We start from the raw sequence: 23,675 nt of genomic DNA, 5'->3' as shown, positions 1-23,675 counted from the left end.
TTCATGATTACAGAAAAAATTTAACATTTTACAAGCACTTGTATGTTGTAATTTCATAAATAGTCTTGTTTTTATATATTTGTATGGCTAATAAATTCATAAAGAGCATTAAAAAAAAAAACCAAAATTAAGTGTTCCTTTACTGGGCAATTTTGTGTTCCTTCACTGGTAAGAGCTGTTCCTTCACTTGGTCTCCTTACTACTAAACTTGTTATTTGAACCTCCAAAACTTTAAAACAATATTATGTAAGTTCTCTAAGAAATGTTTACATAATTAGCAATTAGTAACAAATAAGTTGACACTGTCATTTAACTAAAATTACGAATTTTGAAATTAATATGTTTTTTTAAAAGGCAAGCGAAGCTTAAGTGTTCCTTCACTGGTTAGTTTACCCTACCATATTTATGTTCAAATTATTCATCTATTATGAAAGTCGAAATAATTTGAAATCAAACTTGTATCATAATGAAATATCAAAAGATAATGTATTCTCTAACCGATAAAAAAAAACTTACTTCTCAAAATAGCTATCAAATTAAAATAATAATAATTGTATTCTTCAATGCTCGAACTACTTTCCTAATTTCTAAATTACCGACAGGCCTCCATCTTCAACAAAATATCTTCACATAAATCTAGAATCTACAGTTCACGAAGAATGGGAAAAAGACCGCTAGAGGTCCAAGGTACACAGCTCTACTTAATTTTCTGTTTGTCCTCAAAGACTACTAGCCTTACTATTCTAACTTATTGCTAACTACTAAAGCTTTCCAAAAAATTTCAGAGGAATCAGACATAAATTTCTAGATAAAAGTACTTATTTCCGTACGTAACGGAAAAAGGACCATTACTTCAAAATAGAGGGGCGAATGGGTAATCGAAATTAATGAAACTTCAGCAGATAAGATACTTTACAGTGTAAAAAACTCAATCATTAAAAAAATACAACGCTTATCATTTGAAACCTAATTTCTATCTTTTTTAAAAAAAAATAAAAACTCTTTTCAGGATTTTTTTTGCAACGATGTTAAAAGCGTTCTTACCTTTTACGCATTTCACGATAAATATTTTTTGCACACGTATTATCAATAATAGGTGGCTGTTTCACAGTTTACCTAAGAATAATCAATAAAATAAAAATAATTAAAACTACGTTTTTCAAGTGAACTCTTTGTAAATTGAATAGGTGAATCAAGGATTAGCGATTTTCCCAGTCTCCACACTTTTCCTGTCCGTTTTAACGGATTATGTGGAGAATAAGCAAGATTTGCTGATACCATAACAACGGAGAGGGTACGGTACGCTTGAGACGCCTATATTTAAAATAAAATTTAAAAAAAAAAAAAAAACATTGCGCGCATCACTTTTGAGGAAAGTGGGGTGACTAAGAGCTAAGGTTGCTTTTTGTGTGGCCGAAATTATTTTTATTTTCTACTTCTCAGCTTTTTATCTGTTAATTTTTATCATAAAGTGCTCGACATTTTGATTAGCAAGCAATAATGGTTTGCAACATTTTAAGAAATAATAATAACCTTCATTGTTATCAGACACAGAGCTGACTTGTAATTTGAGTACTCTAGCTGTTCAGAAAGTGGTTAAAACTTCGATTGACGATAAATTGTATGCATTTGGAAACTTTGCAAAAAAGTAGTCAGAAAACGAATTAAAGTATATTATTGTCATTCCACACATAGCTCCAAGGGAAGAGGTTGGAATTTTGATACCCGATAAATTTTTTAATATCGTGATCAATTCTGCTTAGAACATTCCATCGTCACAAACACAAAAGCGAGTTAATAAAAACGTAATAAAAATATAATATCAACGGTAGGTTTTTAATGTATTAAACAAATTTAACTTTATAATAATTTTGAAAAATTCAAAACTTAAAATAGAATAACGATTTTTTAAATGTTACAGCAAATAAAAAATAATAAATTGCTTTCTTGCAATACAAATGAAATAAGCAAAAAAATTACAATAACTCAAAAGCAAAAAATACGTTATAAACAATAGTTGTTTTTTTTCACTTATAAATACTAGAAAGAAGTTTAATCTGGGTCTCGGCTAAGATACTATTTTTAATAAATGTCAAGTTAGGACAATTCTTTTGACGATAATAGTGTTGCCACCGCAGAAGAGCAATGAACCATGAAAAAGTCGTCAACCAACATAAAAAAGAACAACTTTTCTCCAGCATGTCAAGTGAAAAAGATGGGAACTAGTATATGTCAGGTAATTCGCTCTCGGATTACGTCTATTATAACTTTCTGTCTCTTATTGTGATTTAATAACAAATCAGTCACGTAACTCGATCTGGAAAAGCGTTTTCCATTTGGCGATTTTATTTATGACGAGAGACAGTGACACAAAAAACAATTGACCTAGTTTAAAATAGTATGGTTAAGAAGCATTTGGTTTTCAAGATAAATAAATAAATGCAGTGATGGATAAAGTTTCTTAACATGCAAAACAATAGTTAAGATAAACATTTCCTCAGAATTGGAAATCCCTATTTTGAGATTTTCAGTCTATAGTAGATCTGGTAATTTCTCCGGCTTTTAACTGGAGATTTTTCTCAAATATTTCCAAGTCTCAGCAAAACTTACACTTTAACATTCGATTTTAAATAATTTTGTCCAAGACGATTTATTTAATATTTTATTTTATATCCGTCGTTGAGCAGCCGATCCAATTTTGGGTTCACGTCTCCTAATGTTCAACACCGTAGCCTTGTAATTTTTTGAACCAATCCAGAAGACAAGGAAAATCCTGGATCAGTACCCTCAGACGTATTGATTTGTTATAGGAACAAGGAGCACTTAACGGCTCACAAGATTCAACGTGCATCAGTCACCCTTTACTACACGGGGAGTCTATGGCCGGCGGGGATCGAACCCACGAACTCTTGGACATGCGCCCAGAGCCCTACCAGCCAGGCTATACCGGCTAGTCCAAGACGATTTAAATAAATCATAGGTTAAGCTATGTAATAAAAGTAGAGATGTAACGATCAAATATTCACCCCTTATCCCTTTTGCCAAAATTAGGCCAAATATTCGGCATTGTATTATTTGGAAAAGTATTTCTCGACAGTTTTTTTTTTGGGGGGGGGGGATGAATAGGTTTAGTAAAGAATAAACTAGAATCGTATTTTTTACTATATGTTATAAGAAATTGTTTTTTTCACATATGCGTTAGTTCTAAAACTTAATTTATGTTCAGAAAGATAAATGGAAAGACGAAATTTAAAGAATTAAAACTACTTTTTCACTTTATACTAAGCCATGAGCTTCGCAATGCAGGTGTTTTTTTTTTTTTTTTTTTTTTTTGTTAATTATATTCAGGCAAGTCTACTTCATCGTTTTTTCAACAATTCATTTTTTTAAAAAATAGTGATTTTTTTTTTATTTGTTTCATTTTCGCTTCTCTTTATACGTTAACTATAGGGCAGCATTTTAATAGCGTTTCTAATAGAATTCATTCTTTTATTGTCACTTTTTTTCCTGTACGGAAGGACAAATAACCAGTAACCTAAAATGATTCTCAACGTTAAAGATATACTTCATCACTAAGAATTTTTTTTGTTGTTGTTTCTATTTTGCTTTTTTTTAAATTAACTTTTCTTTTTATCAGAGTTTTTACTATGACAGCATTTTTGTAACAGTGTTTTTAATGAACGTTGTTATTTTATGGTCACTTTTTTCTAAAAATTCAGCAATGAGAAAAAGTTAAATTGAAATAGCGTTAAATCCTCATTAAAAATTTAGAACAGTTTTGTTTCTGTTTCTATCTAGCTTCTTTCCTTCAAAAACTATTGTTTTTATAAACATTTTTATTATGACGCGGCAATTAAGAGGGTTTCTTTTAGACTTCAAACTTCACTATCTTTTGAAAATACGGTAATTGGATAAGGATGTTAAGCTTTAAAATTTTCTTTAAAAAATTAAGATAGATATTTATTTTTTCTGTATTGCTTTTGTATGTAATCTTTTTTTCTTTTATAAGTGTTCTTAAAAGTGTTTCTGATAAGACATTATTTCTTTCAACGTTTTATAGATAATTTAAGGATAAAATATTATTAAAACTTTTAAGAACTAAAACTATGTTTTTTTTTTTTTTTTTTTTTAAAACTTGTATCGTTCTCTTTTTTTTATATTTCTCTTTTTTTAACTTTACAGCCTTAGTTTTTCTTAATAGCTGTTAGTTAGTCTTTTAATTATCTTCAACAATTCTAATTATCTTAATATCTAATTATCTTTATTATAAACATTTTCATTAAAGTTTTCATCGCTTTACCCCATGCCAATAATACAGCTAAGTTAGGATTATTTTTCAATTAAGACTAAACTTATTTATAAAAATAAAAAATACTATTTGTTAATAATTTTTTTATAAATGTTGCTATTCGGCATTCGGTCGATATTTTCGGCCGAATATTCAGTATTCGGCTAAATCATTATTCGTAACATCTTTAAATAAAACCAGATAAGTATGCTTAAATGCTTTTGAGCACTGACAGTATTTTAAAAATAATATCATCGATAACGATCAATATCGAATAAAATGCTAAGAGTATTATCGAATAAGATAATTTCACGAATATTATCAATATCAATAACGATAATAATTGAATACGATAATATAAGTTTTATTGATGATTATAAAAATCGGAAACTATAAGATTACGATAATTATCGATGACGATAAACATCGAATACAATAATATCAAAATTATCGATAGCGATAATTATCAAATACGATATAACTATAAGCGACGACTTCTTCGAATGAAGAAAATATTGACAGGAGCAAAAACAATTTAAAAAGTTAAATTGGCGAAATATCGTACTTGAAATATCGATATTTCCCAGCTATATATCGCAATATTTAAATTCAGATACATGTTTTTATTCAATAAAACATTCAAATCAATAGTAGAAACAAATATTTCCTTAAATTGGGATTAAAATGTTGGGACCTAAACTTGCTCGCAGACGATTCGGTAATGGTTACTCTTTTTAAAAGGTTATGAAGAGTGGTTGAGTTGAAATATTGAACTGACGTGACTGTCTTAGATAATTTTTTTTTCCTTTCATATGTGTTTCGTAATTTTTCTGAGAGGCAAAAAGAGGGGGAGTAAATATACTTAAGGGAAGCGGCTTCCGGTTAGAGACGTGGGAGAACTCTTTTGGCAAGAATTTTCTCACGCATTATGTTTTTTACATTTTTTCTCAGATTTTATGACAGTTCTAGAAATACTTTGGACTGATCTTTTGGGATATTTAAGACGAAGAAACATCGATTTTAAGATCTAGACACGATGATGAACATTAATCATTTACAGACAATATGTATAAAACATCAATCCATAAAAAATCTATTTACTTTTCAGGGGTCTGTTTAGAAGAAATTTGGGTCCGTTAACGGAATATCTTTCAAACAAAACTATAACAAAATATCTTTCCATAAAAACTGACCCTTCACAAAATCATTTATCTTTTAATTGGACCCTTCACAGATTTGTTTTATTTTCATTATTGTATTGTTAATCGAATAAAACCTTCCCCGGAAAAAAAAAGAAAGAAAAGACGATTCGAAACGAACTAAGTTTTCCAAGTTTCCCTAAGTTTAAATTCCAAATGTAGTATTCTATGAAAATATTTCTACTTTTACAAACATCGTGTGCACATTCTTATTGACATTAAATGATAATTTTGATTTTTTGTACATAAATAATTGATGAATTTATATTTATTCATAAAATTAATGAATAGATTATTATGTAAATAAAAATTAATTTCAGGCAATTTTTTTAATAAAATATTATAAATTTAAGAATTGTTTAAGTTTACTTAATGCGTAGCACATTAAAAGTGATACATAACAAAGTTGTGTAATTTAAAATATATCAATTGAAGATATTAAAAATGTGTGTGATTTTGTTTCCATTATTCATCCGAAATGGATATTCTACGTTGAGCAGTATAGGGTAAATACCAAATATTTGAATGTTGCATTTCTAATTTAGTAGCAGCAATTGTTGAGCATAATCTTGTATCTATTTACAATTTAAAAACTTCTTGAAAAGGTTTTGCAATAACAGGACCCTATTTGCACAAATTCACAAAAGCAGGACCCGGGTTGAAAGAATGTGACAAAACGCTTATTTTACATTCACAAATAATGAGTAGTTTTTTCACAATTTTACAAAAACAGGACCTTTCACAAAATGTCTGGACAGATCCCTGTAAAGTCATTAAAATATAATAACTTAATTACACTAATAAACTATAAATGGTTTGCAATATTTTCCATTTATGATTGCCATTTGTTTTTATATTTATTCCCTTTAGGAAAACTCGGAAGCTAAGAGTAAGTTAGAAAGAACGTTTATAAAACAGGTAAAGTAAAGCACAGATTAAAAAGAGAATTCGAGAGCACGGTATTTATCTCTTTCATTTTAACGAGGTACTTATCTTCTCGATGCGGATTATTTATCTCTTTGAAGTGTGATAATTGAAAAAAAATATTGTTATTTTTCTATTTTTGTAAAATAATAATAATCAGATTCTCACTTTGTAAAATAAATGAGAATGAACTAAATAAACAAACTAGAAAAAGCAATAAAAACTATGAAATTATCCTAGAATAACAGGAAAAGATTTGCCGTATTATTAGAATGAATTACATTTAATTTTACGTTCTTAAAGCTTTAAAAATATAAACGAACATTTTGCCATGGATTAATGATGAATACGCTCAATCATAATTGAAATCGATATTTTTCCTACTATTTATTTTAATCGGTTTCTATCTAAATTACTATCTTAATCGGATTGGCAAACGATTAAATGAAATTATTTCAGAATAGAAAACCAGATTAAGAGAGATAAAAATTAAAAGATTGACGCATATTGTTGAATTAAAGTAAAACAGCATTTAAAATAAAGATTAAAACAACACTTGAAATAAATATCAAATTATAATAACCAGCATTAACAATAAACAGTTATAATAGAAGGTCACTAGAATAAAAAAATAATAATGAAAAAATTACTTCATGACTGTGCGTTGCGCAGACGACAATTGCTTAAGTATCCAATATGTTAAAAGGTAGTAATTTGAGGGAGGGGAGGGAAGAAATGGATTAACTTTACTTCTGGGAAGCAGAGGGCGCTAATTTTAGCTATACTATTCTCACAGCGAATTGCAGAAACAGGTGTAATTCGGCGAAACGTTTATTTTAAAGTTGAGAAATTGCACTCGATGCAGGTTTTATGACTAATTTCAAGGCAATTGGATACAAAATTCGCAAAATAATATTTTTTTTAAAGAAAAATACATTAGGGTGCTCCACACCGCCCATTAAATTGATTTATAATCAACTGATGTTTTAAAATATTTTCTAAGGATAATATTTTTTTTTTTAAATTCTAGAATATTGTAACATGTATCTTCCAATATTTTTTATAACTTAATATCTATGAAAAAAGAAATTTATAAACTATTAGTATTTTAATAATTTGGATTATTTTGGAATTGGAAAAAAAATGCTTATATTTACCAATATGTATGTAAAAGATATTTCCATACATAGTAAACACAATACAGCTATGGGTAATTAATTGATAAATTTTTTTAAGACGTTATGGTCATATATATAATACAAGATTGACGTGAGTTTCGCATTGTGATTTTTTTCAAAAGAAAAATCATAGCCAATCATTTAGAAATAAATAATAAAATTTTATGGGATTTTATGATTTACTAAGTTATTTTAGCGTAAATACAAAACCTTATAAATATGTTCGATTTTTGTTTTAAAAATATAAGAAACTAGGAGGCTCCGCCCCCTGCTCGCTAACGCTCGCCAACCCCAAATCAATTCGTCTTAACTTAAAGCGCCCCAGGGCGAAGTAAAACATATTAGTTGAATTTTTATACTTTTCCATACAAATGCTGCGATTTTTATTCTTTTTTTATTTTTAAATGACGATTTCAATTACTAACATTATTATAAGCTTATAACACAAAAGATATTACAATTCTAATAATTTGATAATTAAGTTGAAATATATATGTAAAAAATACTAAAATAATATCTGAATTAATTTTTGCGGCTCTATATTTTAGCGATCATAAGCGCAAAAAAAAATAAAAGGACAACCCTGAATAACTTTTGATCTAATGATTGGATCTTCACTTTCTAGGTCTCAATCTTCGTGGTTCAAAGGGGTGAACTCAAATATACTAGTTAATTAATGCGGACGATGCTTTTAAGTTACAAATTCAAACTCAAAAATGCACTTTGTCTGAATAAGCATACCTTTTCCAGACGATTTGAATTTCTGATCCCCTGTGTATTGGAGGTAACCATAATCTGGAAAATATGGTCCCAATAGTTTGGTCAGGACAGCGGTTCAAAATTTGGAAGCTTTTATGTTTATTTTATTTTTGGCCTATTTCGACATACCTCGAGAAACTTTTGCACACAATTGTAAAAAATTTTTTATCAGAAAATAATTCCATGCAAAAAAAAATTTGAAGTAAACACTTATTATTTTTAAGTCATAATAAGAATAAGAGTCAAAACATTTCAAATCGTAAGTAAAATAATATTTTACAAATAATTTTAAAGAATGTAATTTTACATGGCAGAATACAAAATCTGAGCAAAATAGAATAGTTACGATTTTTTTTTAAAAAAATTCGATTTCTTAGGAATTATTCGATCGTTACTACTGTTCGATAAAAAGTTACTCAAGGTGGTACGTTTTTTCTTTTCTTTTTTTATGAGCATTGTACTTGTGATGATGTAATCAAGTTTATTTCGAACAATCTCAAGGCTTTATCTCTAGTCAGCTTTGGTGATCGAACCATTTATTATTTCCACAATAATCACGAAGAAAACCAAATTCTCAGACTGAGTAAAGAAAAAAAATCAAATTATTTAAATATTTAAAAGAAAATAAAAACCGGTAAACACAGAAGGTTGTTTCAAGCACTGAATCGTGCAGATTAAAGGTCCTGAAATAGAGAAACACAACGCAAAATCTTACTGCCAGTTCCGCATCGACAACATTTTGACAAATAACTCCCACTGCTACGCAATGAAAACCATGAGCAAAGATTTGAAGTAAAAAAAAAAAAAAAAAATTAAGAAGACAGAGGGTATGAAAGAAGTTTTTCTGATGATATTTGATATTTTATTTCGTTGGTTAATCTTTTTTTGTTGAGTGTGAATGCGGAAGAGGTTCTAGTTAAAGAGGTATCAAATGTAAATAGTGATGTTTTCACAGTGAGGCCGAAGCGGAGATAGAATTCTTCAGCAGAAAAGCTGGCGATGACAAGCAGACGATATAATCCTTCTCGGCGATTTATCTATTAAGAACAGAATTCTTCACGATTCATATTTAGAACAGGGTTGCGTCACGATTATAGAAATGCTAGATTCTTATGCATCAGTTATTTAAGAATTATAATTAGAGAATTCAAGGCAAACGCGATTACTTCCTTCACTGACGATAAATGAGATTAGGCAAATACGCTAAGCGAAACGATTTTACCTAAGTAGATTTCGAAATATTTTTTTTAACTTTTAAAAGAATTTATAAAAAAAATTCCTCAATTCATACTAAAAGAACCAGATTTGTCTTATTATTACTAAGTTTATTCTTATAACAATGAAACATATCTATTCTCCACCTTCGATCATGCGATTCGAAGGTCTATTAATCTTTTTGCACCAATAGCAGATGCCGTTACATTCAAAGGTCTGTGAATAAAAATAAATAAATATAACACCTTTACTATAACAACCTGCAAGCAAAGAATAGAGAGGGGATTATCCCCTCCATATTCTTTGGTACAAGTTCACGATTGTATGTTCTGAACAGGTCATTAACTACAGAAAAATTTTGGTTCTCCATAGAGCTTGCGCAGAACATATGTACGAGAACGTGCTGGATGCTACATGAAAGTGCTAAATTTCTCAAATAAAACATAGTAATACCGAAATTATGCAATTTTCAATTTCCGGCAAAGAGCGTGGTGAGATGGTTTATTGTTCGCCCAAACATATACGGCATAGTAGACTGAATTAAACATTTGAGTCTAAAAAAATGCGAAGTTTAAATTGCAAGTAAATTTTTACATTAAAAACAAATCACCATTTAGCAAAAACTGTGAATGCTAAGGGGAGGAAGAGCTCGCTTATGACACAGATTCGAATACAACCTCCAGACTATGACTTGGTGATTCGCGTACTGTTTCTAGCGAGGACTGATGACAATGCTAATATAATTTCACCCCAGAAATAGGATTTCAACAGGCATAGTCCCATTGCCGTTCGACTAACAGTAGTAGGTTTTCATATCTATCCAATTAAAAAAATAAATAAATCCCACAGTGGTACAGGTTGTTTATCAACAATAAATTGACGAATGAACGAAATAATAAAAATAATAAGAGGAACAATAATAACTCTGCTTACAAATTGTTACGAAAATAAAGTAAATCTGGTGGTCACGAAATGATAAAGTAATAATTATTCAGTCATCATATTTTTTAAATTAAACTTATCTTTTTAATTAAACTTATTTTTTTAAACAGTTTTCAATTAATAAATTTGTTTATGTTAGAACGTTATTGTGAAATCTTAATAAATAAGTATGTCTATTTGATTAATATTTTTTTTTTCTTTAATAAATGTGAGCCGCAATAACAATGCTGGCATTTTTCATTACGACCTTGAAGAAAACGCATATTAGTGGATTTTCTTCTGCACATTTAGTCATAAGTTAATTTTATTCTGAAGTTAATATTTCTGTTTGTTTGGTGTAAAAATAGCTTTTCAATTACTTCCTGCAAAATTCGTAGAGAACAGTGAAATTTTGCTTATGGTTTGTCTTAGGTTAACCATCTACACTTTAGCGGTACTACGATTGTTAAGGGAATTTTCGAGAGGCTCCTTGAAGCTCTAATGTTAACGTTAGGGTTAGGGGGAATTGTAAAGCTTCGAAAAACCTTTTTAATATACGAGTTAGAGCAACGATTCCAAATTTTTTTCGACTACGGAACTCTAAATTATCAACCTTCTTTTGACGGAAACCCATATGGTTTTAAATGCCCTATAGTTGAATTTGCACACCTAGAACTGAATCTAGTCTAATTATGAATTCGTATTTGGTGTATAAACACAACCTGAAAAGCAATAAAATAAACATAATTATGGCTTCCGTTGAGATTTAAACTAAAAAAGACTGCTATACAAGTTGAAATCGGCTATTAGGGAAACATTTCAATATTAACAAATTTACTTATTTTCTTTTTCTTTCAAAAGCGCTATGGAAAATACTAATGCGATGTTTAATAAATCCATATCTTTTTCGTAGTTAATTCAATACATGGTTATTTGAAAAATTCGTTTTTTTTCCTCCAAAAAAGAAGTTTTTTTAAAATTGGTATTTTATTTTAAATAATATCATGTAAAGGCAACGAAATATTAAGTAAATTGTGGCTTGTTGATTAGATCTAAATACAATAACAAATTTCAAAAATGTTTTTCTTTTTCTTAAAAAAACTAATAAAAGTGCAAACCCACGAAACCCTGTGGTTTTGCGGAATACCCCATTTGGGAGCCGCTGAGTTAAGTACGGTATGCTGTACGGAATCGTTCTCTAATTGGCGCACGAGTCCGAATTTTGCATTTTTTCATCATAACAAAAACTATCCACACGGGTTCGGCAAGGCTTTAAAACGAAGATAGTCAGCGAAGCTTCTGATGTAAATTCGATTAAAATCAGAAGATTAATAAAATAATAAATCGAAATCTTCGAGTGTGCGACAAGTGATCAACTCCGGCGTCTGAGAATCTCGATACTTGAGCTTTGTTTACCAACTGATTACGATAAAAATAAAGAAAACTCAGCTTCCGAAGCTTCTCTTCTTATCGCAAGAATTTTATTTGGATGGGCAGAGGGCTGAGATAAACGGGTCATTAAAAAGGTTCTTTTTTCCCAAAGACCTTCACATGATTTTGCTAATGGTTTGTTTCTATCCTCTCCCCTTATTCTTTGCACAGAAAACCATTCGACATCGTAATGAGCTAAGCAAAGCTGCCCAACCTTTAAAAATGGTAGAATGATCAAAATATATTCATTTTTTTTTCTCCATTCAATCACGCATATGATATGAACCCAACTTTTGCAAACGATTTTATTTTGATCAGTTTACAGCCTGCTCTTAAAAATATCATCATATTTTAGCGGAAGTTCTCTTTCTTATATTCCATTATTGATTTCACAATTGCTAACGATTAAAGTATTTTGAAACCCAGGAGGGGGTGTGTGTTGCGAACAGGAGACCAATCAAGACAAATATGGGCCGCAGGCTCTGTAAATGTTCAAGGTTTCTTAGTAAATATTTTAAAATTAGCGTAATGTTAAGTAGTCTAAACATAAAAAAGGCCTACTTCATCTAATAATTTTTTTCTTTTTCATCAAAAATCTTATTAAACGAAACATTATTTGAAATTTTTAAAGCAGACGGGTGAATTTAGTCAGTTTCAGATTACATATCTGTATACGGCCAAGTCAAAAATATGGCAAGAACTATGCTCAGATATTTATAATAATAATAATAAGGTTAAAAAGAATAATTTTTTACTAATTGGGGCCCTTCAGAAACCACAAGTCCTTTTGTTCAGACCTTAGGTGAAAATCGGGCTTTGGCTGTGAAGTCTAAGTTGAAGACAATTTTGAACGAGTCAGAGTCCGAAATATTTGACTGACATAGAATTTGTAAAATTTAAAACCTATAAGTTAAAAAAAAAAAGAAGTCTCTCATTTATTTTTAAATTATTAAGGCGAACACTTACTACTCGAATATTTAATGCGAGATTATAATTATTTTAATATATCATAATTTACAAAATATTACAGAGCTAATTAAAATTACAATATAATGTAATTACTTCCATAGGATACGGTTAAAATTTTAATAGAATAAGCTTAAATTAGAGTTGGGAGATCAGAACAGTCATATAGAAATTTGAAGGCCCTAGGCTCAAAACTGTTGGGAGGCCTCATTGTTAATGAAATTAACAAGTTGTTCATTTACAAGAATGCTTTTAAGCTCATTATAACATATTTGTTAACTTATGCTAATATTTTATTAAATCATATTTGTAAACTTCTGCTTATATTTTATTCAATTTTTGCTAACTTATAATTCTAACAGAAAATTATTAAGAAAATAATTTTTGTATATCGACCCAGCCGTATCAGCCGACCCAATTCTTGGATTTACGACTACTAATGTTCAACTCCGTAGCCTTGACCCAATCAAGAAGACAAGGGAACTCCTGGATCAAGTATTGAGAAAAATTTGCCTTCATGGAGGACTTTTTGATTGAACTAATCCGCATTTGCTTTACATGGAGAAGAAAACCACGAAACCCTCCCACCATTAGCCTGACGGCAAGGGGACTGTAACCCATGAGCAGCCTACCACCGATGATATTTTACGTCAGCACTGTGGTCGGTGCAAGCCAGATGCAGAATTCGTATCGACCAGTCACCGCTGGGATTCGAACCCGGCCCACCGGAAGGCGAACGCCTTATACCCTGAGCAACCAAGGCTCACAAAAATATTAATAACATTTAGGGGAGTCCCCAGACATGTAAGAGGGCCCTAGAGCCACCCAGGCCTTATTATAAATCAAGATCCGAGAGTCGCACACTTCAACTACCAACTACAAAATTCTGTTTTTAACTGTACTAAACTTATAAGTCGATGTATTTCAAATTTAAACAATGCTAAGTTATTTTATTTATTTATTTATTATTATTACTTTTTGCAATTTGGTCACGGTGAGATCAAGAATATTTAACTTAGCCTCCGTTAGAAATTGAGTAGTGGACTGCTTTAAAAAATAAATTGTGAGGAAAAATTTTACTTAGATTACTGAAGGACAGTAACTCCTTTCAACAACAAAGACTTCTTCTCAATTGTTCTCCTAATCCATAATTCAAACATCTTTTTCTTTTAAAATATCGGGTTGGGACATTTTACCATGAACTGTAAGAAATAGAAAAGATTCAAGACCAGCCTTTATCCGGCCCCAAATCAGTCTGCGAAAGTTCATCCTCACTGTTTTGACGTGGTACTTTAAAAATAGATCGGTTATTGAAACACTCAAAGAGGGGAGAGCTTCTTTATATCCTCTGTATTGATAATTTCGAAAACTAAACACTAAAAAGCACTTTGAAAAGAAAATTTTCTACTTCAGATTGTATTAAAATAACAGGCGTACTTAAAACTGACCAACGACAAGAATAACAACGAGGTTCTGGCTGATTTCTAAGGAATTCTAGCCCACAGTGAGGCGCACAATATAATAAGCGTTTCAATTACAATGGACAAGAAATTTTCAATTTCTAACCAGCTTAGACTTCCTAAACTGTTTATGGATAGGTCACATGAGATTTACTGCCAAAACTCTAAAGTTACAATGCATTTAAAACATACAAATAAATAAGACTATATAGCCTAGTTCAATATCAATAAAAATCCTACAATTTATTGTGTTCTTAAGATTACATTAACCAATTATAAAATGTATAAATATTATTTAGGTATATTGGATAAGCTCAAATAGCATCTGGGACTTAATATTTAAAAATTCATAATAGTGTTGAAAAATTAAAACAAAAGCAGCTATTTCTTTCTCTTTTTTAAAAATAAAGAAGAATTTAATAAAGAAGTTCTCTTCCTTTCTGCAGTTTTAACCATTTTCTTAATTGTTTAGAATTGTTCAAATAAAACTACACTACAATATCTAGTTTTGGACAATTTAAGACAGAAAAAAAACACCATTTATCAAATTATTTCTCATTATTAATATTAAATATAAATAATGTAAATAATGAAATTTGTAAATTTTATATTAGTTTTATAAATTTTTATTGTTAATTTATTAATTTTTAATAATTGCATAAATAAAACCTTTACAAAGTCTATAGCTAAGAACAGAACTGTTTTGTACAGTAGACAAAAATGTTTTGGACAATGCGTAATAAACCACGATTTTTACCTGAATTTTACTATCGTCTAAAATCATACCATTCCTGATCAAAGAACTAACTGCAAAGGTTTTTTCTTTCTTTCTTATTCGTTGATATGATTTATCCAAAATGTATTTAATAATATCAAAAATGTATTTCAATTATATCAAACAAAACAAACTCTACATTTACCACATCTAACAATTTAATTACCATTGGTATAAATAAATAATTAATAAACAATTTTATATTATATATTCTTTTTTGTTTCTAAAAATCCCATGACCCAGATTTGTTTTAATCATTAACAGTTATAATCCTTATTTTTATTGCATACAAAATGAGACATGACATTTTGGACAAAATTTGAAATGGAGCAATCGCTTGATTCTTTACTAAATACTTATTTGAATCATTTAATTGTATTTAAATGATCTCAAAAATGAACTATTTCATGACTTTTAAAACATATTAATAACCAAAAAATAAGTAAAGAAAACAATCTTTAAAAAATGTATAAAAAATTAAGGGTTATGCTAGCATTGAAACTAATACTTTCATACCAAAATGAATTTAAAAAAAAAGAATCAGTTTCCGGTTTTAACCAGATCTAAAAATATGCATATTTATTTTGAAAGCAATAACATCGTAGTATTTAATCTAACCTTTGTGACGTCACATGACGACGTGTTGCAATAACGTCATAAGGAGCAAGTGATCGCAAGAAAAAATTCCCCATATCTTGCGTTGTCGGTCAAAATAACTTCAACAAAGTTAAGAGTTGAGCATCCATGATTTTATAGCCAGCAATTTAATTTTACGACTTTGGTGAAAGAATTAAAGATAAACACCTGCTTTAAATAAACTCTTGCATTTTCTAGTAGCAACAAGAAAAATGTGAATATGATGAATATAAAATATTGACAGGTAATTAAAAAATAGAATTGTGCATTAAAAAGCTTAGTCGCTAATTTTATTTCTTGTCAATTAATTGAAAGTAGAATAAAATAAATGTATACATTTCCATAACTGCCAACTTTTAATCCTTTCGAGTAGGATTTTCCCCAGTGGTAGTAATATGGAATTTAAATTACAATTTTAGGCAGATATATAAGCTGTATTTTGGAAAAACTTATGCGGACTACCATGACAGCATTAGATATTAATATATGTGCTCAATTATTTAAAAAATAATGGTAGTCAAAAACCAAATAAAAAGAAAGGTAAATGCAAAGAATATAAAAAAAGCACACATTTTACTACCACTTTAAAGATAGAAATAAAATTTTACGCCAAATGCGTAAAAGTTGGCAGGTATGCATTTCATCTGTCCAGTAGTAGTTGGATCTGGTAAGTTGCTTAGTTAAGAAATGCATGAAACAGCTGGACATGAACATTTAGAAATAAAACAATACTTAATGTGTTTTTAGTTAAGGTAATCCCTCTCTTTCACAATTTTATGGGGGGGGGGTGTCAGTTTATTCATCTAAGCAAAATTTGAATTGAACCAGGGGTCTGTCCAGACATTTTGTGAATTCCTGTTATTGCAAAAAAAAACTTTTTCAAGGAGTTTTTAAATTGTAAAGAGATACAAGATTATGCACAACACTGTAAAATTATAATGAAAAAAAATTAAAATTTAAAAGATAAACAGCAATTGCTGCTACTAAATTAGAGATGCTGCATACAAATATTTGGTATTTAGCCTATACTGAACGCAGAATATTCATTTCGGACGAATAAAGGAAGAAGCGTTTGCTGAAGATAAAACTTTGTTCGTTTACATCTGTCTTCCCCCCCCCCCCGGGAAGGGTTTATTCGATTAACAAAACAATGATGAAGATAAACAAATTTGCGAAGGGTCCGATTAAAAGAAATTATTTTGTGAAGGGTCCGTTCTTAAGTTAAAATATTTTGTGAAGGGTCCGTTTCTATGAAAAGATATGTTGTGAAGGGTCCGTTTCTATGAAAAGATATTTTGTGAAGGGTCCGTTTCTATGAAAAGATATTTTGTGAAGGGTCCGTTTCTATGAAAAGATATGTTGTGAAGGGTCCGTTTCTATGAAAAGATATTTTGTGAAGGGTCCGTAAACGGACCTAAATTTCTTCTAAACAGACCCCTGATTGAACAATACCACAATTAAGACGAATCCAATAAATAAATAAAATAATAAATAAATAAACTAGAATTGGAATAAATAAATAAAATAATAAATAAATAAACTAGAATTGGAATAAATAGATAGAGAAAAAGTAATCGAGAAGGGAATAACAAAAAAATTAATTTTTTTAAAAACAAAATGCGGCATTTTGAGAGAATTCAAAATTACTATGTCATACTAATGGTGTCGGATCTGAGTCTATTCCAGGAATGTCTATAATTCCAGAAAAACTTATATATGAATTAAATTTCTGATATTAATCAATACATAGAGAAAACTGTTAAATTGACAACCGCTGTAAGTTGATCACCTGGATCCGTCTGGATGGATTTTTCTCAAAATCACAAAAAAGGACCATATATTCACAGAAAGTTTGGAAAGATCCTTGCAATATGACAAATTAAAACGAAGGCCATATCACAAAGTGAGGAACGCATGAACAAATGCACTACAAATTTTATATAAATAAAATAAAAGAATTCTATAGCATAAAAATATGTTTTGGAGCGATTAAACTTTTTAAGTGTTAAAAAGAAACTAGAAGGGGGAAAAAAAAAGAGATTGAAAATAGTTTTCGAAAATCAGGAATAAAATTAAAGAAGCCCGTTCTATTAAATCTTCAATAGCAAGCATTCCCACACTCATAAGAAGAATATAAGTAGCGGATCTAATAACTTTTCTCATCTCAAAAAACACCTGTCCTTTGGTCAACATACCTACCCACCCACCCACCGCCGCCTTCCAGACCGACTGGCGTCTATACGAGATGATATTTTCAAAAAATTGCGTGATTATAGACCAACAGGAACTAAGTTCAATTAATATTCCAAATATTTTTTATTTTTTTGCTATTAATATTAGTTTTATTTTGGCTGATTTAGATTTCGTATCCATTTCAATTGTTGCCAGCTGAATAGTTACAAAAATTAACATTTGTTTTTATTCATTCATTTAGGAGTTCTGTACCAGTGATATATTGTATGATAAAAATGGCAAGATATATGACATAAGAGCCGGTAGAGATTGTACTGCGATAACCTCAAACGACATAGCAGGGGTCAATCCAGATTCTTGTTGAAAACAAGGGTTTTATTTTTATGATTCTATAAAAAATAACAAAAATACTGATTTGTACAATTTATTTCCAGCTTTTGTTAGAATTTTGATTATTTTTAAAATCTAAATTTAAATTACAATCGGATACTTCTGCATGACCCGGTTTTTCTGAATCTATAAAATAAGGTCTTATATTTGAGGGGAAGGGGCTTAAAACTATGGGTATAACTTGAAACTATGTTCAGCTGACAAGAAGCGGTGGTAATAAAATTATGAATTAACCAGTCATTAACTCCGTTTTCAAAGGAAGAATCTTGTGAAGGGTCCACTTTTAAAATGAAATGAATTGTGAAGAGTTCTTTTTAAACTAAAAAAAAAAAAAAAAAAAAAAATACAAAATATATTCTATTTAAGGAAATAACTTATGAAGGGTCCTTTTATGGACCCCCATCTATCTTAAATAGAACCCTAAATTACGTAGACTAAATCTGGAAATGAGGAGATTTTGTGCTTTATCAATTAAATGTAAAGCACAAAAGAAAGGGAGGAAATGGGAAAGATATTAAAAATAAATAAGGAATTAAAGATCACTAACTGGGGTCACCGTATTTTCTGGGAAGATTTCTCTATAGCGATCTGTGCAGAATAATCGCCAAATTTTTTTAATTTTCGGACAAAAAAAAAAAAAAAAAAAACATCGATACGGAAATATCCCCCTTAAAATTATTTACGATCTTTTAAAAATCAAACATAGTATCTGTTTCAAAAGTACGTACTATATAGTTTTCCAATCAAATTCATTGAAAAAAAAAATTACTCAACAAATAAAAATTTCAATCCGAAATTCCTTCACCGGGTGGTGGTATATATATAAAAAAATTCACCTGTTAGAAAATGCTTAGATGTGCATGTCTCTTCATGTTTTGCGACGATGAACATTGCAGCGACAAAAATTTAGTTTCTCTCAAGATTCTTAAGATTTTCACAGATTAAATTAAAAAAAATATATCATCTAGCTTTGTATCTTATAACACACGAAAACAAATTAGTTCAATCAGAACAAAATAATAAGATATACACGCATTAAAATAAAGGGGGAAAAAAAAAAAAGAAATGAATAAATAACCTCAGTATTCAGGAGGGGAATCACAAAAAGGATACTTCAAAAGAGAAAAATACATTTATTTCAAAATTTGAATGGATTTTATTTCATTAAATTATTTTTATTAATCTTAAACACAAATAAAATTAAAAAGGACCAACAAAAAAAAATTACCATGAAACGTAAGTTAACAAATCGATAAGATATTGAATTCTAAGGAATTAGCTTATCTTAGTGAACTTTACTCCCAACTGGACAATTCAATTGTTAATCTCTTCAAGTAAAAAAAATTTTTTATTTTAAACCATGATGACTTAATTAATAAATTACAGGGAAACTCCATGGGATTCATCTTATTATCTCAAAAAATAAATTAATTAAATAGTGGTGGAGGGAAGGCTCAAATATTGATAGTTACTCAACTAAACATAACGTAAGTGCATTCTGTAGTCAAGACTTTTTTTTCTGAATCTTAAATTAGGTTTTAATAGGGTTTTTTTTTTCTACCAGGATTCCGCTTTTGTCGAAATATGAAAATTAAACTATGGTTTTCAAAAAGAATTTGCGGAAATAAAAATTTAAGTTAAAAATTAGAATAAATCAATAGAAGATTTCTTTCTTTAAATAAGTTATAAGCTCATATTCTATTTGTCTGCTTTTACTACATGCAGCTCACCGATTAAAGAGATTATAAAACAAAATAGGAGAAATTAACTATCTCATAGCAATTATATTCAGAATTTAATTAAGGGTTATTAACACTTATAAAGTGCTTTAGAAAATATTTTAGGTAAAAAATATATCTTTGTTTAACTTGTGGTGATATTTTATGTGGTGAGTGCCCCTCAAACCTCATGCTCCCCTCCCCCTCGCAACAAGAGTGTTATTTACACCACTGTAAACATCGCATAACAACTAAAATAGACATCATACACTCGGCATTTCACATGAATAATCACAAAAATATAGACTAATACTAAATTTTTTTAAAGAATAATTAATAATGAATAGTAAGAAAAATATTCTCACGAAAATCTTACATTTATTAAAAAGAAATAAATCTTTATGTACTTTATTTGCTCACCTAAATATTATATTTATAGAATACCTACTGACAAATAATTATGTTTTTTTTTCATAAAATAACAAATAAGGAAAGTCTTCCCATAAAATCGTATATTTATCTAAACACAGTATATTTTATTTTATTCGGATTATAGGTATACAAACAATAAAGACAATCACAAAAGGTTATGAGCAATACCATAGTAAACTATGAAGCAAAGACCCACGTGATTCATAGCATAATAACAACAAAGAACGAATAGCCGTGATAGTAAACGCTGCTGGGGGTTAGTATTACATCATATCAAAGCAACCCAAAAGCTTTTTGGATTATCGAAAAAGATCGGTTAAAAAATAGCTTATTCTCCACAGCAATGATTTTTTAAAAGAAAAAAAAGCTTACCTTATTAATGTAAACAATCCTAAAAATAGAGAAACGCGACACACTATCTGACGCAATTATTCACTACTCAAAGCTCTCACAGTAACTGAGATTTTCGTTCAACTTCAACCGAAAGCCTGAATGAGAAAAGTTTTTGGCGAGATATATTGGCTGAATTTTCGTGTAAAGTCGCCAAGTTTTATTATTTTTTTACTGCCAAGATAGAAGAGCACGCCAAGATCTACCTCACATTTTGTAACAGGTTGAAGCTTGAATAAAAAACACAGGTTGATGAATTACTCATTTTCGAAAAGGTGATGTTCTGTTGATATTATCGGATGACTTATAATGAAATTAAGAGATAAGATTTCAGCATTTCGTCTTAAATGAAAGTGTCATTTGATTCTAAAAGAATAATACTTATAATAAATTATAATCTCTTTATAAGAAAAAGTGTTTTTCCCCCTCCTTTTTTATGCTACGATTGCTTGTATAAATATTTGTATCAAATCTAAGGGGGCATTAAAACAACAACTAAGTACATTAAGTCTTTAAATATGCAACAATTGTAAATAACTTTTATTATTTAATTAAGTAATTAAACTTTTTATTAGGCAAACATTTAGCTTAGGTAAAGTGTTTTACGAAAAAAAATTTCAAACAAATTTAAAGATTGAGTTAAAGGTTATTAAAATATAAATATCTTTTACATTTTAGAAAATTTTGTTGGAAATGTATAAAATTTAATTACGGTATTATTCGCCCTCTCCAGAAATTACACGATTTCAATCCTATTTTCACGGGCATACACACTTCTTCACGCCACTTTTCTAACATAAAGGTGGACATTTTGGGAATTTTTATATATTTTTCTGCAATTCGGAATTCTTCTGAAAAAGAACTCTTATTAAAATATAGGCGTCGTGTTTGCAGAAAAAAGAAGAAAAAAGATTTGTGTTTAGAAACATTTACAGAAATTTTCTTCTAAAAAGTCTTTAGACCAAAATATGAAAATTTCAAAGCGCTAACGTGAGATAGACACATAACGAACTTCTTACAATTTTCTGATAAAAAAAATGGTTTTGTATTAAATGGTGACGATATAATTTCCGGAATTATCCGTATAACTCAAGAGTTATTTATAGAAAATTTGAGGGAATCGTTTTTAGAGCAGAACATGTTAACCTTTAAAAATGTTTAACCCACGAATTTAAATAAAATTAGGATGAACACTTTTTTTTTCCTTTTTGCGCTTGCGGGATCAGTTAAAACTGGTTTAATATTAAAATATGGATTTCATAGTTTCTGAAATAGTCATGTGTGTCTAGAAATATTTATCGAAAAATAAAAATGCTAAAAAAAAAATTAAAAACTGGTTTTATGTTAAAAATATAAACAGCATATTTTTGAAAAAGAAATTGAAAATTTTCATAAATTTTTTTAGTCCAAAACACACTAAGTTAAGAGCATAAATAGCTCTAAAACTCGGATGATAAATTTTTTATTTTTTTAATTTTTATGAGCATTATTATTTTACAAAAACTTATTTATATTGAATTATGGGCATCATATTTTTTTGAAAAAAAGCCGTATGTGTCTAGAATTATTGAAAAATGTTTTTTCTATTTTAAAAAAAATATTTATTTCAAAACAAGCGAAGTCCAGAGCATTTTTGAAGCTAATATTAAGAAGGACACCTTGCGAATTTTTTTTATAACACGTGTTTAATTTGAAACTGGACTCATATTATAATATATGGGTGTCATAATTTCAAAAAATAACCATGCATGTCTATAATGAAAAATTTGTAAAAAGTTTTATCGAGTCCAATATTTGCGAAGTCCAGAGCATATTATAGCGCTGAGGGTGTAAGCTTTTTAACTTTTTATAGCATTTTGCAGTGAGGGATTATTTTGTAACTGTGGATTCGTGTAATAACAAGTCTGTCGTATATTTTCAAAATATTCTTATAAAGTTTGGAGTATTTATAGGATTTTTTTTTAATCCAAAATAATCAAATTACGAACCTTACATAAAGCTAACGTTAGGTTTAATTTTAAGATTTTTTTTTCTTTTTTTAATTTTTGAAACCGAGAATCATCTAAAACAAGTTTTATATTAAAATAAAAGGGGTTAATTTTCGAAAATACCCATATATAACTCGAAATATTATAGAAAATTAATAATTTTTTTTAATTTAGTTTAAAACATGCAAATGTCTGTGCCTAAGCTAACATCCGTGTGGACAATTTGAGGATTTTTTTAAAATTATTTGTAACGCATTATTACTGATTTCATATTGAAATATGGGTGTCATATTTTCCGTAAATGTGTCTATAAATATTAATAGAAAATTTTTAAGAACATATTATTAAGTCAAAAAAAAAACAAAGTTCAGAACATACATGGATACATATCGCAACGCATTAAAGGTGGACAAATTAAAGATTTTTTAATAATTTTTTGCTATGCGAGATTCTTTCGAAACTGGCTATATTTTAAAATATTGATGTCATACTTTTCGTAAATATTTTTATAACTCTAGAAAATTTTAATAAAATCATACTGAGCCCAATTAAGCATCCAAGTTCAGAGCATATAGCTTTATTATTAGGCTGGAGACTGCGAATTTTTTTAATAATTTTTTTTGAAAAGAGGGGTTCGTTTGAAACTGGTTTCGTTAAAACTTATGAGCATCATATCATCTAAAATCACCCAATTACGTCTAATATTATTCGTAGAAACTTCTAAAAATATTTTTATACAGTTTAAAATATGTAAATTCTAGAGAAAAGAAGCTTTACAATTTAACTCTTTGTTATTGAACAGTGGTTCCCAA

At 29.0% G+C, this 23,675-nt stretch overlaps 1 protein-coding gene across 2 annotated transcripts in view; it reads right to left on the bottom strand.

The window, feature by feature from the left end:
- Positions 1-20,989, bottom strand: part of LOC107447151 (rho-related GTP-binding protein RhoN) — a 65,866-nt gene extending 44,877 nt beyond the window's left edge. Inside the window, exon 1 of one of the 2 annotated variants that reach the window (XM_016061991.3) lies at positions 20,858-20,989. Coding sequence is in view for 1 of the 2 variants with exons in the window: in XM_016061990.4 (XP_015917476.1) it covers positions 7,062-7,066 (5 nt within the window). In the remaining variant the exon portion in view is untranslated. Of the gene's footprint in view, positions 1-7,061; positions 7,086-20,857 lie in introns of those variants that run through there. The other variant, XM_016061990.4, reaches the window with a different exon arrangement.
- Between the last annotated feature and the right edge of the window lie 2,686 nt (positions 20,990-23,675).

The sequence above is a fragment of the Parasteatoda tepidariorum genome, chromosome 9 (assembly GCF_982258835.1).
Source record: "Parasteatoda tepidariorum strain Cologne lab strain chromosome 9, Ptep-v5.0, whole genome shotgun sequence".
NCBI lineage: Eukaryota > Metazoa > Arthropoda > Arachnida > Araneae > Theridiidae > Parasteatoda > Parasteatoda tepidariorum.
This window is presented reverse-complemented; position numbering and strand designations above follow the sequence as displayed.